Below are 15,367 nucleotides of genomic sequence, written 5' to 3'. Positions count from 1 at the left end.
GCCTTCATTTTTCTTTGTGTTCTCATTTGAATGGACTGTGAGTTGAGCAAAATGCTGATAAATGAGGGAAGCAAAGCAAGAAATAGAGATAAACCATGTCTGGGAGTATACTGAACCTGTAGGGCATGTTTTAATGTAATAATGAGCCTAAACGAGAAGAATTGCGTGTGCTGGGATTCAAGCCAGGTTTGGATAAATCCTGTAATACTGTGGAAAGAGGAAGACAAACACATTTTGTGTGTGAGTGTGTGTGTGTGAGATAAGAAGAGAATCATTAATGATCACTTTAAACTATCTCTCTTGGTCAGAACCTCTTAAATCATGGCATGTTTTAGATGGAAATGGGGGAATTTTTCAGATTGGCATTTGTCAGGTCTAAAGTGGTGAAAAAACTCCCACTCTCGGGGCTTCCCTGGTGGTACAGTGGTTGAGAATCCGCCTGCTAATGCAAGGGACACAGGTTCGAGCCCTGGCCCGGGAAGATCCCACATGCCGCGGAGCAACTAAGCCCGTGTTGTAGTTATACTACTGAGCCTGAGCTCTAGAGCCTGCAAGCCACAACTACTGAGCCCATGTGCCACAACTACCGAAGCCCACGCACCTAGAGCCCGTGCTCCGCAACAAAGAGTAGCCCCCGCTCACCACAACTAGAGAAAAGCCTGCACACAGCAACGAAGACACAACGCAGCCAAAAATAAATAAATAAATAAATAAACAAAAAACCCCTCCCACTCTCAAGATTAAGAAGGTGGGGCTCGGCCCAAGGGATCTGGAAGACTGTCACTGTGACGTACTGGGAGAGGTGGTACTAAAACGAAGGCCTGTTGGCTCTGTACTGCAAGGCTGCTGCGTTTAATTTCAATCTTAAGAGCCCTCTGTATGAATGACATCCTCGTCATGTCAAGGCAGTTTCACTTACTCCATTTCTTCATAAAGACCGCACCCAGCAAGCCAGCATAGCTAAGTTTTCCATTTGCTGTGCGTTGGCTTCCTTAGACAGTAAACCTTCTGGGGGCAGACTACGTCTTACTTTGCTTCTCATTTTCTGAATGTCTGATACGTTGCTCTTCATGTGATGGTACTTTTATAAATACTTGATAATAACTGCTTACATCCAGTAGCATATAAACAGTACACGGAGTAAAGGCACAGAGTTTACTTTGTCAATACCAGCGGGGATTAGTATGGCCTGTGGCGATGCATTGTGCAATATAACCATGGCAAAGCGAAAATACCTTATTCAAGAACAGAAAGGGCCAAAGCCACCATTTTAACCTTAAAGATAGGAAGAGGGAAGAGAACTACCACTAAATTTCTCCCGTGTGATGACATGGCTTTGAAGCACTCAGTATAGGCCCACAGTCCTTGTAAATCAATGACACTGTGCTTACTGTCACTATTGTTCTACTGCGTCCGATGATTTAGTTAGCTAAAAGCAGAACCTGAGGGGACAAAATAGGGAATGATTTCTGTGAAGCCCTTGCCTCACTGCTTCCTTCTCAAGTGGTTTTGCTCTGACAAAGCAACACTCCCCACTCCCCGCAGTCACAACTGGTGATGCCTTGTTGGTGACAACTGGTAAATGTGGTGTGACATTTATGGTTTGAGGCCTTCTCCACAACTGTGAAAAGGTACCTATTTTAAGATAGCTATAGCATCAGTACTTAATGGAACTCAACGCTCTTTGAAAATGAATGAGGTGTTTAACTTTTTTCTGTGTTGAGACAAACATATTTTAGAAAACACCTTCTCCTTTATAAGGGTCCACCCCGGTTCTCCAGCAGGTCTCCAACTCTGTTTATTACTACTCCTTCCAAAGTCCTCTCCTCTCTAGTAAAGTGAGTCTTGCCATTCAATCACTGGTGCTTATTATGTGCTAAGAAGGAGAGTTATAAAGATGAATAAGATATGGCTTAGTGCTGGGAAAACACAACTGAACTTGCAGCTCCTTGGTCATTAGCCATTAGGCCTTAGATTCTTAATCATCCATTAGCAAAGCTAGTTTGGTGCCGCTGTCACTGGCTCCTTTGTTTTCGTTGATGGCTTTCTTTTTCTGATTGTCATTTCCCTGCCTGGCTCCTTTCATTTATTCATTGAAAAGTTATCATTGATCAGGCCTTATTTTGGGATTTGGGGAATGCTTCAGTGAAGTAAGAGACAGAAATCCCTGTCCTAAGGGGGCTTACATTCTAATGGGGGAAGACACAATAAATAAGACATGAAAAATAATATGGCAGATGGTAATAAGTACAATAGAGGAAAATAAAGCAAGGAAGGGGAATGAGGGGTTCCATATGGGAAGCGGGGATTGTCATTTTGAATATGGTGATCGGGAAAGTTTCACGAAGATGTCATTTGAGCAGACACATAAAGGAGATGTGGATGAGCCATGGGGATGCCTGAGGCAGACCCTACAGACAGAGAGAACAGCATGTGCAAAGGCTCTGGGGCAGAAGCAAACAACACATCTGTGTGGTAGCTACTGACCTATAATTAAAAAAAACTTTCTATATTGGGATGGTTTTAGATTTATAGAAAAATTGCAAAGAGAGTACAAAGAATTCCCATGAGCCCTTCACCCAACTTCCCTTGACGTTAACATCTGACATAACCATGGCCCATTAGTCAAAACTAAGAAATTAACATTGTGAACTACCAATTTGAAGCTAAGAAATCTGTGACCATTAGTGGTGAATTTATCTGCCCACAGTTAACCACTGCAAGTTAGTGGCAACAGTTAGAGTATCATAATTCAGTATCTTTAAATAATCACCTTTACTTTGAAGGGGCAGGTAACATTTATTTTATATTTTAATATCATACTGGCAGACACTCATCACAGAAGAGGCCTGCACGTCGGAACACCTGCCTATTTGTCAACAAGTTCAGAGTCACGAGATAACTAGGGGAAATCTATGGTTTAACAGATTCCCATCGCTTCCCCTTCTCTAAACCTAGTTTCTCCTGATCTGGAATAAACCAACACTGCTGCCGCACCCCAAACTTTCTTACCCAGAATCATTCACTCAGCCAGCAAGTATCTATAAAGCAACTCTTATATGTCAGGTATTGCCAGGGGCTCTCTGACCTTCTAGTGGAGGAGACTGGCAGTGGACGCAATGATTCCAGTACAGGGAAGTGAATGGTACGAAGGAGGCATGGGCAGCATGAAACTCACTGTGGAGAGGGTGAGGGTGGGAGCCTCCCAGAGAAGATCTCTTTTGAGCTAGACAACTTGGAATTAGCCAGATAAGAAAGAGGTGAACCAAACACCTCTGGCCAGGGATCAGCACGTTCAAAAAAAACAAAGGCACGAAACAGCAGAGCGTTATACCTGGGAAACTTTAGAGCCAAGTGTGTTTGGAGTGTTGGGAGGAAAGGGTAGAGTGGGGTTACTCAAAGTCTGATCCTTCGACCAGCGGTACTGGCACCACCCGTGAGCTGGTGAGAGCTGCCACTGCATGGGCCCCACCCTGACACACTGAGTCAGAACTTATGGGGCTGAGACCCAGGAAACTGTGTTTTTAACAAGCTTGTCCACTGGTTCTTTTTTTTTTTTAAATAAATTTATTTATTTATTTTTGGCTGCTTTGGTTCTTCGTTGCTGTGCGGGGCTTTCTCTAGTTGTGGCGAGCAGGGGCTACTCTTTGGTGTGGTGCGTGGGCTTCTTATTGCGATGGCTTCTATCGTTGTGGAGCACAGGCTCTAGGCACGTGGGCTCAGTAGTTGTGGCTCGTGGGCTCTAGAGCGCAGGCTCAGTAGTTGTGGCGCATGGGCTTAGTTGCTCCGCGGCATGTAGGATCTTCCCGGGCCAGGGCTCGAACCCGTGTCCCCTGCATTGGCAGGTGGATTCTTAATCACTGCGCCACCAGGGAAGCCCTCGCCCATTGGTTCTTATGCACATTGAAGTCTTGAGAATCACTGAGGTAGAGAATCAAGTCAACTAGACCTACAGAACACCAGAAGCTGACCGGAAAAGGTCAACCTGTAGCTAGCAAACACTGGAAGATCTCAGACTTCATGGCTGGCTCTTTATGGGCCTAGTTTTTCAACCTTACAACAACCAGGAAGAATCCAGTTGTCGAAAATGTCATCACTAGAAAGACTTCAAGCAAAACAGGTGACTTCTACAAAGATGTCTTAAGGGCCAGGCCCTGTTGTGTCTACAAATCAAGATCACATTTATTTTTGTGACGGGAACAGCCGTGTTGTCTGTCTGGGCTACCAGCACACCTAATTATAGCAGCATCCACGTTGCTGGCGATAGCAGATATGGTCTCCTGCCCGGGAGATTATCTCGTGGCTGAACAGTTTTGAGCCAACTTAAACAAAACAGAACTGACTTACCTCATTCTTCAATCATCACTAATTAAAGACAACCTTCTGCTAGAGGCAGGCGGGGCTTTTGCTTTCTTTTGCCCCGGAATAGAGATTTCTCACAGATAGCTTCTATTAATGAATGTATAATGTGGGTGCCACTTCCCAGGCGTTTAGAAAAAGCACAATTGAAATTGCCAAGATGGAACATGGAAGTCTGCACGTCAACAGGTAATTAGAAAACGGAGCTTCTGTGCCGTCTTCCTCCTCCTCCACCTCTCCTCTCTCCTTTGAATCCCTGACGCCTACGGAACGGGGCTGCTGGTGGCTACAGTTTACTGAGCACCTAAGTAGGAAGCGCATGATAATTACAACGAGGACAGCAGTTGGCCCTTCCGTGGCCCTCACTTCAACCCCGGAACTGCGTGTTTACCTGTATCATAGTTTAATCCTCATAACAAGCCTGAGTTAGGTATTAGTATTCTAGTCCTATTTTACAAACAAGGAAAGTGATCGCAGAGTGATTAATGAACTTGCCCTAGAGTCCATATTCTTTACCATGTTATACGGTCTTTCCAGGTCATCTACATTCATTACTCCACTTCATCTTCAAGACAACCTTGAAAGATAGGTGTTATCCGCTCTATTTTTGCAGGTGAAGGATCAGGGAGATTATAAATTTGCCCAAAGCCACCTAACTAGTAAGTAGAAGGGTCAGTATCGAACCTGATTGCAAAGCCCACGTACCTCCCTCCACCCCACGTTGTTGCTGGCTACAGTGCGGGGGTGGACAGTAGAAAAGAGCCTTAGGTTCTGGGCAGTTCATTTTTATAAATTGCATCCAAAAGCGGCTTAGGTTAGAGTGCCCTTTTTCTGGTGGTGAGTCTGCCCTTTCAAGCGGGTCTTCTTTTGCCTTTGCCGGGACATCGGCTGGGCCTGGGGTGATAGGGCGTGGTTGCAGGCCAGAAGCTAATGGTTCCCTCATGGGCTGTGATTTCAGTCACTTGCTGCTCCAGCCAAGTGAGCTAAAAAAACCACAGACAACATACCTCTGTCATGTTATTGTTCTCAGAAATGTGGGACAATAGGAATGGAGGAAATTTCCAGCCAAGGCAAAAGTCAACCTTAGGTACACACACACACACACACACACACACACACACACACACACACACGCATGCACAGTTGTCAATTGAGCCAAGTGTATTTTTGATGAATGATTAGTGGGGCTTTCCAAGAATCTGGCAAAATAACACTTGAAGGGGTTTTAGCACAGCCTTGAGATGCGTGAGAGCTATGAACCTCCTTATGTTATCATTTTTCCAAAATAATTACCAGAGCAGCAGAAAGAGGTTTTCCTTAGGGGGTTTCTAAACAGGGGTCTGGTCACTTTATCCATCCTTAAGTTTGTAGTGCCAAAGATAAATAACAATCTTATACTTACGCCATGGGGGCCTTTCTACAGGGAGGAATTACATTACACAGGAGAGAAACAACGACGAGTTCAATTTAATCATTCACTGAATTTATCTAGTGTTGAGAATGCTTGGAGAAAAAATATAACTTTTTTAATTTTTTAAATTTAAATTAAAAAATTTTTTTAATTTAAAATTTTTAAAATTTTAGAATTTAATTTTATTTAATTTTTTTAAATTTAAAAATGTTTTAAATTTTCAAGTAAAATGTTATACAATTTTAATCAGCACTCATTAGAACCAATTTTAATGGCATGCTAACAAAATTTTCCAAACCCAGTAAGTTCTGAGATGGCAGAACTGTGTCTCATGACTGATGTGACCCCATTGCTTAGAAGAGTTCCTGGCACATGGCTAATGCTCAGTAACTATCTATTGATCAGCTGTCCCACTGGCGTTCCTTCCAGCTGACCACTTTGATGATGATGGCAGTGCTATGTACTTGGGAAGCAGCATCCGTTAATCCTTCCAACGATGCTACCAAGTAGTTAAAATTACGGTCCTCATCTTACAGAGGAGGGAAGTGAGGGATAGTGAAGCTCTGTTACATGCCCAGGTGATGGTAGAACCTGCTAGAAAGTGGTAGGGCTGAGATTGGAACTGAGATCTCCCTGCTCCTGGAGTCTGAGTTCTTAGTCACTGTTCTAGTCTGCCTGTCTATCATCAGTGGTAGGCTTCAGGTGGTGAAGTTGAGTTCTTGCCTGGAGTCAAGAAGAAGAGTCCTGAGGTTATTTTAACATCATTTCTGGCAAGTGTGTGGCGAGAGGGAAGTGTTTCTATTTTGTTCCATACTCTCTGGAGGCATTTTTGGTGACACAGCCCTTTGGAACTCACCACTGGTGATTCCAGAATGTCTCTAAAATTTCTCTGTAAGTTCCTTTCTTTGAGCCCCACCCAGAATCTCCCAAACACAAAGAGAAACTCTGTTACAAAGTGGGAATGAGGTACCCAGACTAGTTCATAAAAGCCAATTTAACTAATAATTAAAATACAGTGTATCTACCGTGATAAACTAGTAATTAAGCCAGATGGAAAAGGGTAGCATTCAGTAAGCTATAATTCATAAAACTGTTTGATGCTCAAGGAAATATAGACTTAATGAAGAGAAAGATTGTTTTTTTAATTTGAAGACCACTGGATCCTTTCATAAAGGCTTTTAGACACAGGTAATGCTAGCACTTTAATTCCGATTTCTCTTTGAAACCTGGCTTTCCTGTTCTTTGTACCTTAGATAGGGGTGATATTACAAGGCACTCTCATACTTGACACCAGTCATTAGGTTGATTTTGTTCATGTGTAGAACAAAAGATGGAGGGAGATAAAAGGGAAGGGGGAGGGGAGGGTTCCCCACTGGGCACTGGTCTGGGCTGGGGTGACCGGAGGAGATGAAAGGGGGCAGCAGAGGGGATGTGTGTGTAGCGATGAGAAACTAAATACGTGAGCTCCACGTGGGGAACCAGGACACGCCTCTTGAAGGAGAAGCACAGCTGTGATGAGAAAAGGTCAAGAGTGTGCATGTGTGCACAACTGTGCCTGTGTGATTGTGTGTTCTTATGTTCAGTTGTGCATTTATTCCATTTATCGAGCATCTTCTTTAGGCCAGCCCTGTGCTCACAAATAAAGTCTGGGTCCTCAGGCAGTTTACATTTTTGTGGGGAAAAGAGACAAAAGACAAGCAAACAAGCATATAAAAAAAAACAAATAAAATCACATACAGTGAAAACAGCCAGGATGAAACTAATTGAGGCACTAGGAGAATAAATAACAAAGGCATCAAACTGGAAGGGAAGTCTCCTGGAGAATGTGACTCGGAAGCCATGTGTGAGGAAGAACTAGAAGAAGAACATTTCAGGGAGAGGGACCAACAAGAACCAAGGGCCTGGAGAGACACAGTACCTGGTGTGTTCTAAGAACTGGATGGAAAGCCAGTGTGGCTGCAGCTCAGTGGTTAACAGGGAGAGAAATGTGTGATGAGCAAGAAGACGTGGCAGGGTGGGCCCATGAGGGAACTCACGCCAAGCTGGAGGGTCAGTTTAATTCTAAGGGCAGGGGGAAAGCCACTGGGGGCGTTTGAGGGAGGGAGTGACAGGTCGAAGGAGCTTCCACAAAGTTGGGCTTGGCTGTTGGGAGGAGAACGCATTGGGGGGTCAGGGACCAGTTGTGCTCATCACGGTGGCATGCGTCCTCCTGTCCCTGTTATAGGCACTGGGCAGACTGGGGAACCAGACAGCCACTTGCCTTTTGGCATTTTACAGCTGATAGGACACTCAGTGTGAGTAACGTGGTTTTTGAGAGTTTTGATTTTACAGACGGTAGACGACAGAAGTGGAGGACTCACAGGGTACTGCAACTTTCTCTTTGGCTAAAGAAAGTAAAAACTCAACTACCATCTGTGATCACATTCTTTTCATAAGAGAAAGGATATTTAAAAACCCAAACTATAAGGATATAATCTTGGGGGGAAAAGACCCAATTTTGTAGAAAACACTACGCTTTCCTTGTAGTTTCAACATTTTGCTTTAGAAGCGGTGAGAACCTCCTTCCAGGCTGGGTACACACTCCCACATCAGTGTTCAGAACATCAGTGCTTTGGAACCATTGAGCCTGCCTATCTCGCCCATTTCACAGGTGAGACAAAGTGAGGTTCAGGAGGCATGTGGCTTTCTCAGGGTGATGATGTGAGTTAAGGGCAGAGGGCCAAGGCCCCAGTCCCCTCGCTCCAGGTTCATTCTCCTTCCATTACATCATCACGCTGTATAGTCCAGATGATTTCTTCTGCTTTGCCAACTTTCAGATACTGCCCCATCTATTCCTGTCCAGGGTGCAGTATGCTGGCCATTTTCACTTCCCTGCCAAGATTTCTGAGAGCTGAGATACTTATGAAGAAACCAGAACTCAGCAAAATAGCTCACAGCCCAGAGCCTGATAAAAAGGAATTCCATTCTTTATAAAGAAGAGGAGGGTGGTGTCTTACCTGATCTTTAGATAGGCTGCAACTCCGAACACCAGCAACACCACAGCAATGACTGTCACCGTAATGGCGGCGATGCTGCCTGGGAAGGAGAAGAGGCACAGAAAGAAGATGAAGGAAGGGTGTTCATTCCAGATCATTCTGCAATGCGAAACCCAGGAGCTTAACTCTGTTATCAAAATGCTTCTCAGGCTAGGCTAAGTTCGGTAAATGGCCAATATTTATGAAGACCTTTTGGCTGGCCCTGAGTTCAGAAAACAGTTCACAGTAATATTTGATCATTTTTTTAAGAATGCCACCGATCTGTTGCTGCTGCTGCTGCCGTCTGCAGGGGTAGTGGATTTAAAATCTCCTGAAGTACTATTTTCTTCTTTCACGTGCTTTAGCTTGTCTTTCTAGCATTTGCAAAATATTGGAAGACCTAGGATGCTTAGTCAAGGGTCATGACAAAATAATGCTGTTGATTTTTTGATAAAGCAGAACCACAGCGCTATGTCAGTAGTGTCCACTTCAAAAGGGTCATCTTGGTAGGAGATGCACTAATTTTAATGATGCCATCAAATCAAAGCATTTTAAAAGAACACCTCTTTGGGTCACGTGTCCAGTTTTCAGCCCTGAAAGGTGAATCTGATTTTGTAGAGGATAAAGTCAAGTTTGGTGTATAAAATAAGGTCAAGTCTGGTAGGTAACGCTATGTTTTGTTTGTAGAAATAACCAGGTACAATTGTAAAGTAACATGAAGGTTTTATTGTGTAGTTTAAAATCTGTTTCCAAAGGCAACTATTAATGGGCAGTTAAAAAACAAAAAACAAAAAACCCTTTGAGCACATAGCCTTGTAAGAATAACCATACTGCTTCCAGAGATTACTACTTTGGGGCACAATGCTCCTTTTGTGTGAGTTGGTGGCTAATAATGTATATATTTCAGTTTTATTTCACCTCAGAAATACCAAGAATCAATTGGGCTTTTGTCTCCTCATTGTTAAAGTGACTTCTTGGCATTAAAGTTGGTACTAGGGATCCCATTTACTCGTTCAGGCCACTGAGAAATTATTTTTTACTTCAACAAATGAATGGGACTCTTAAACACATTGGAAAGAGCATCAGATCTGGAGTCTGAATATGCAGATTCAAGTGTGCTTCTATCATTAGCTGTCTGACTATGGGCTAATTACTTAACCCTGTGGACCCATCCACCACTCACCTGCTGTGACAGAGAAAAGAAGAGCTGTTCTACCTGCCCACATAATTTGAAGAAAATTAAATGAGGTGCCCTGTGCACCAAGCTAAAGTCCTATCCAGATATACCTTCCTGGACCAGTGCCCATCTTTCATGAACTACATCGCAAAGGTGATGGATCTGTCCCACATTTTTGGAGATTTACTATTTGTGGATGATTTTGCCACTTCTCCTTCTATTTTTTCCCCCGTCTTATGAATGGCTTTTGTATATTGTTCTTCTCATTAGCCCTTCCACCAAAGGAATTAGAGCAGAGCTAAGAAGCAAATGAGTCTACTCATTAACTCTTTGGTAACTCCCGCAAAGGTTTGGGTGAAAGAAGGCCACAGGAGACATGCATGCCCCCGCTGGTTATAATTTCTAAAAGGCCAAGGAAGTACTGCTAACATTGAGACTAAGACCAGAACTTGATGTGTCTACACAGACCGACCATAATGTACCATTTTAGAGCTTCCACACTTCTGGACACTCACAGGCCCATCTCTTTGCTCCTAGAGTCCTTTAGGGCCAGATTGGTATAATTATCAGTACCGTTCTCTTTCCTTTTTACTATTGTCAAGGTAGAATTATGGCACCGAACACTCAAATATGAAGACTGGATCAAGTAGAGAAAGTTTGAGGTCAGTCCCCTTACGGATAACCTCTACCCTGCACTCAGCTTCTCAGCCTCCAAACTGCGCTGAAATTAGAACAATTCAAAGTTCACTGAAGCCTCTTAACAGCTCTTTCAAGAGCTTGTGAAATGAGGATTATTACCGCAAGGTAAGGTGATGGGGGTATTTGAAGATTCAAAAAGGTACACTGATTGCAATTAGGAGCTTTGAAAACTGACCTTTAAATTTAATTTCCTCCTTTCAAAAAAATGGGAGGAGAGAAAGAATATAGTTGATTTCTCTATAAGACCCTTCTTTCTTGCCCCAGGATACATTTAATTGAGGAAATCATAGGTTTGTCCTTCAAAGTTTCTTCCCTAACTCTAGGCAGTTGGATCTCCTCCAACTCTGCGATTTACTGGATATATTTAAAACACCACCTCTACTGAAGATAAAACAGGCAGCTCCCCAACTCAAGTGCTGTTTTTTTTTTTTTTTTTTGAAACAGAAAGTAGTAGAATGACCGGCTTCCTCTCCATGTGACTGATGGCTGTCTGGCTCTGGGTGTAGACCAGTCTTCAAACAGGGCTCTTCAAGGCCACCCTTCTTGTTCACAAAGGACAGCCATGCAACAAGAGATGGAATTAGCAGGTGATTCCCCCCATGGGCCCTTGAGGGCAGCTGAGCGGAGGGGCGCGTTTCTGAGGGTTCATATTGCCCCAAAGGAGGCCAAAACGTGTGAGGTGAAATAGATGGTACTTAAATATTCGGGCCACCTCCTTAACTATTCTGCCACCCACCAGCTCTTCTCAGAGGGTGCCACCATGGGGGCAAGGGTCTTCTGGAACTAGAAGGGCTTCATCAGCCCCCAGCCTGGGAGGGCTTGTGTCCTAAGCTCGCTTTCACCTCCACGGCAGCTGCAGCTGCCCCCCTCCGAAGCAGCCCGGAAGTTCATGCTGGGAAGTTCCACGCCTCAGGGCATCGCGGTTTGAGCATCTGAGGGGTTTGCTGAGCTGACAGTAGCCGAGGGTAGCAGGACTTTATGCGGGAACCCAAAAGGCCTGATTTCCTCCTTGTGAAAACAAATGCCACTTCCCCCGGAGTTCTGTTTAAAGTAAACTGGATACTTCATGACCTTTTTTTCACCCTTAGATTCCATATATATGTGTTAGCATACAGTATTTGTTTTTCTCTGGGATAAGGAGGGTGGGAGGGAGGGAGACGCAAGAGGGAAGAGATATGGGAACATATGTATATGTATAACTGATTCACTTTGTTATAAAGCAGAAACTAACACACCATTGTAAAGCAATTATACTCCGATAAAGATGTTAAAAAGAAAAAAAAATACAACAGGGTATTGCTTTTATCTGTATTTTCATTAGCATTCAGTCAACTCAAAAAATGTATTAATTAATGACTGCATTTTGTGTCAGTCATAGGATGGGTTATTACTATAATAGCAGAAATTAAAATACCATTTATAAGGAAATAAAAAATAAAGTAAACTGGAATTCCCTTTCTCGTACTTCGTCTTTCGAGGCAGGGCAGGGAGAGGAAAGATGAGGAAGGTGTGGCTACGGCAGGGAAGCGCTACCCTATGAGGAAGGTGTGTACACTGGGTGGGCAGTGCCCTGGGGATGGGGGATGGGGAGGTGGCTGGCATTTCTGTCTTCCTCATCTTCCCTGTTGGCACGTGTGAGTTTCGGACTGGGTGTGATTCACGCTGTGAAGCCCTGGAACCAGAAGAAATTAAGAGAGAACCGGAGGAAATGTATGTATTTTCTAAGCCGAGATGCTAGAATATTCCACCGTGCCAACACGTTCTGCCTGACCAGAGAGCCACGAGCCGAAGCCTCCCTGAAGTCTGGGTCTCTCTGACGGCGTTTCTCAGGGGGCCATTTCCCCACTTTCATAACAGCTCAGAACAAAAAAACAGAACAGGCTAGAGAATGATCTGTTCTACACTTGTGGGTGGTGACTTCGGTCTGGTGCTGGGCCAAGAACTTTACAGCTCCCACCTCATTGAATTCCCTTTATGAGATGAAAATGATTCCCATTATATGGACGAGCAAGTTAAGGCTCAGAGAGATTGAAGAACTTGATTCAGGTTTTATAAGCTGGTAAATGATGAAGCTGTCATGTGAACCCAGGACTACATCCTAGGTTTTGCATGTTTAATCATTAATATACTGGTGACATCCCTGGCCCTTTTCTCAGCTTGGCCAGCTCCTACACTTTCTTTATGACAACGAAATATCAACCCTTCTGGGAAGCTTTCCTGACACCCCCAGGCAAGCTGTAGTGTTGTTGTGTGTTCTCAGCTCTTTGTGTCTGCTTCTCTTAAACACTGTGTTGTATTTTTGAGCTTCCCCAGACAGATTCTAATCATATTCATCTTGCATCTCATCCCCCTTCTCCCTGAACTCTCCGCACTGGGCACAGTCTCTAGCCCATAGTGGGTATTTAAATTATTTTTTAAAATGTTGAATGATTAAATGTAATACTCGCAAAAAAAATAAAAAAGATAACTGGCAGTTTCTGAGACCAGTCACTGTGCTAAGAAGGTCCCCAGGCAGCAGCCTCTCCACCTGTCCATCTCCACCTGTCCTGGAACCCCTGCTCCAGGTCCTACCTCGGCATCTACTCCTATGACTCTAACAGCTATGGTCCAACCGCCCCAGTGTGTGCCTGCGAGTCCCCATGGACGACTGAGCTGGAGGAGAGTTATTTTAGGACTCTCTGTCTGAATAAAGTCAGAAAATATCCTTGAAGTAACCAGCACAAAATCCCAGAAGCCCACGCTTCTGGTTGGACCTGGTCAGACTACCCGAGGGAGAGGGTTTCCCTGGAGGGCATCACTTGCCCTGCTTCGACTCTGTTCTGTGCCCGTGCAGTCCTGGAACAAACGATGACATCATTTACAGGCTCTCTCCGCCGCCCCCAACACCTGCCTCTCTTTACTACGCTTCGGCTAGTCCTTCGCAGACACAGGACGTCCTCCACACTAGAAGGGACTCTGCTCCTGTCCAGACTACCTCCGCATCACTTGTCCTACTTGTCCTAAAGGTGTCCTCCTGTCTTCCTGGGCTTAGCAATGTTCCCAAACCTCAAATGTTCCCCTGGGGACTCTTCTCATTGAGGGATTTTTCCCCCCATTTTAAACATGAAAGAAACGTTTCATCTGACCTCTTTGGCAGGATACTTGCCAATCATATCCCAAAATGAGAATATTAGGATGTGATAGGATGAAACCGAACGACCTCCGAAAGAAAGAGCTTTCCTAGGCTCTTTAAAAAAGTTGTTATCGCTCTGAGAGAGCCGGGGACAGGGGAGGTGACGGCGGGGTGTTCTCAGGATGATAAAAGAAGGTGAGTGTCTTGCTGCTATCTGTGGATGACTTCCGAACTACATCTCATTGGGAATTCATCAGTCAGGCTTGTTTAGAATGCACGTGTAAATGCTTTGACCAAGTTCCTGGGTATGCTTGTGTGTGTCTGATCTATTTTGAGAAGTCTTTAACAAAACCTCTGGACTGTTTTTCAATGTTCTTACTCTTTTCTTTCCTCTTTCCCGTCTAGAGAATAGGTAAGAAACGGAAAATAGGAGCAGGTGGCCACTTCAGAGAGCGTGGTGGCTTCTTCAGTCAAGGTCACCAAGAGGAAAGGAACATTCTGTCTCAGAGGAATTCTTCCTCTTTGAACGCATGTGTCTGCGAGACTTCCCTGGTGGCGCAGTGGTTGAGAGTCCACCTGCCGATGCAGGGGACGCAAGTTTGTGCCCTGGTCTGGGAAGATCCCACATGCCGCAGAGCGGCTGGGCCCGTGAGCCATGGCCGCTGAGCCTGCGCATCCGGAGCCTGTGCTCCGCAACGGGAGAGGCCACGACAGTGAGAGGCCTGCGTACTGCAAAAAAAAAAAAAAAAAAAGCCGGAGTAGGGAAGAGGTGGGAATGAAGATGTTCTCTAGAGGATGGGCTGAACTTGGACAGAGAGCAATGAAATTTTTAGGCAAGAACCAGCTAGATGGAGGTACATATATACAATGGAATATTACTCAGCCATAAAAAAGAATGAAATTGGGCCATTTGTAGAGACCTGGATGGACCTAGAAACTGTCATACAGAGTGAAGTAAGTCAGAAAGAGAAAAACAAATACCATATCCTAACACATGTATATGGAATCTAAAAAAAAAAAAAAGGTTATGAAGAACCTAGGGACAGGGCAGGAATAATAAAGACACAGATGTAGAGAATGGACTTGAGGACACAGGTTGGGGGGAAGGGTAAGCTGGGACAAAGTGAGAGAGTGACATGGATATATATATATATATATATATATACTACCAAACGTAAAATAGATAGCTAGTGGGAAGCAGCTGCACAGCACAGGGAGATCAGCTGGGTGCTTTGTGACCACCTAGAGGGGTGGGATAGGGAGGGTGGGAGGAAGACGCAAGAGGGAGGGGATATGGGGATATATGTATATGTATAGCTGATTCACTTTGTTATACTGGAAAAACTAACACACCATTGTAAAGCAATTATACTCCAGTAAAGGTGTTAAAAGAAATTAAAGAATAAAGGACATTAAAAAGAAAAAAAAATAACTAATTCTTCTGAAAGTGTAGCTATTTGTTAAATTGAACTTTATAAGTAGTTATGATGCAAAATTAAAACTCCTTTATAAGGCATACAGCTTGCATGCAAATATGATACAGAACTGTTTTTTTTTTTTTTTTTTTTTTTTTTTTTTTTGCGGTACGCGGGCCT

At 44.0% G+C, this 15,367-nt stretch overlaps 1 protein-coding gene across 1 annotated transcript in view; it reads right to left on the bottom strand.

The window, feature by feature from the left end:
• The window catches only part of PARM1 (prostate androgen-regulated mucin-like protein 1), a 100,271-nt gene that overhangs the window by 6,432 nt on the left and 78,472 nt on the right, over window positions 1–15,367 (bottom strand). Inside the window, exon 3 of the mRNA XM_079920433.1 lies at window positions 8,767–8,845. Within this exon, the coding sequence (XP_079776559.1) occupies window positions 8,767–8,845 (79 nt within the window). The remainder of the gene's footprint in view (window positions 1–8,766; window positions 8,846–15,367) is intronic.

This window comes from Stenella coeruleoalba, assembly GCF_951394435.1.
Source record: "Stenella coeruleoalba genome assembly, chromosome: 4".
Lineage (NCBI taxonomy): Eukaryota > Metazoa > Chordata > Mammalia > Artiodactyla > Delphinidae > Stenella > Stenella coeruleoalba.
This window is presented reverse-complemented; position numbering and strand designations above follow the sequence as displayed.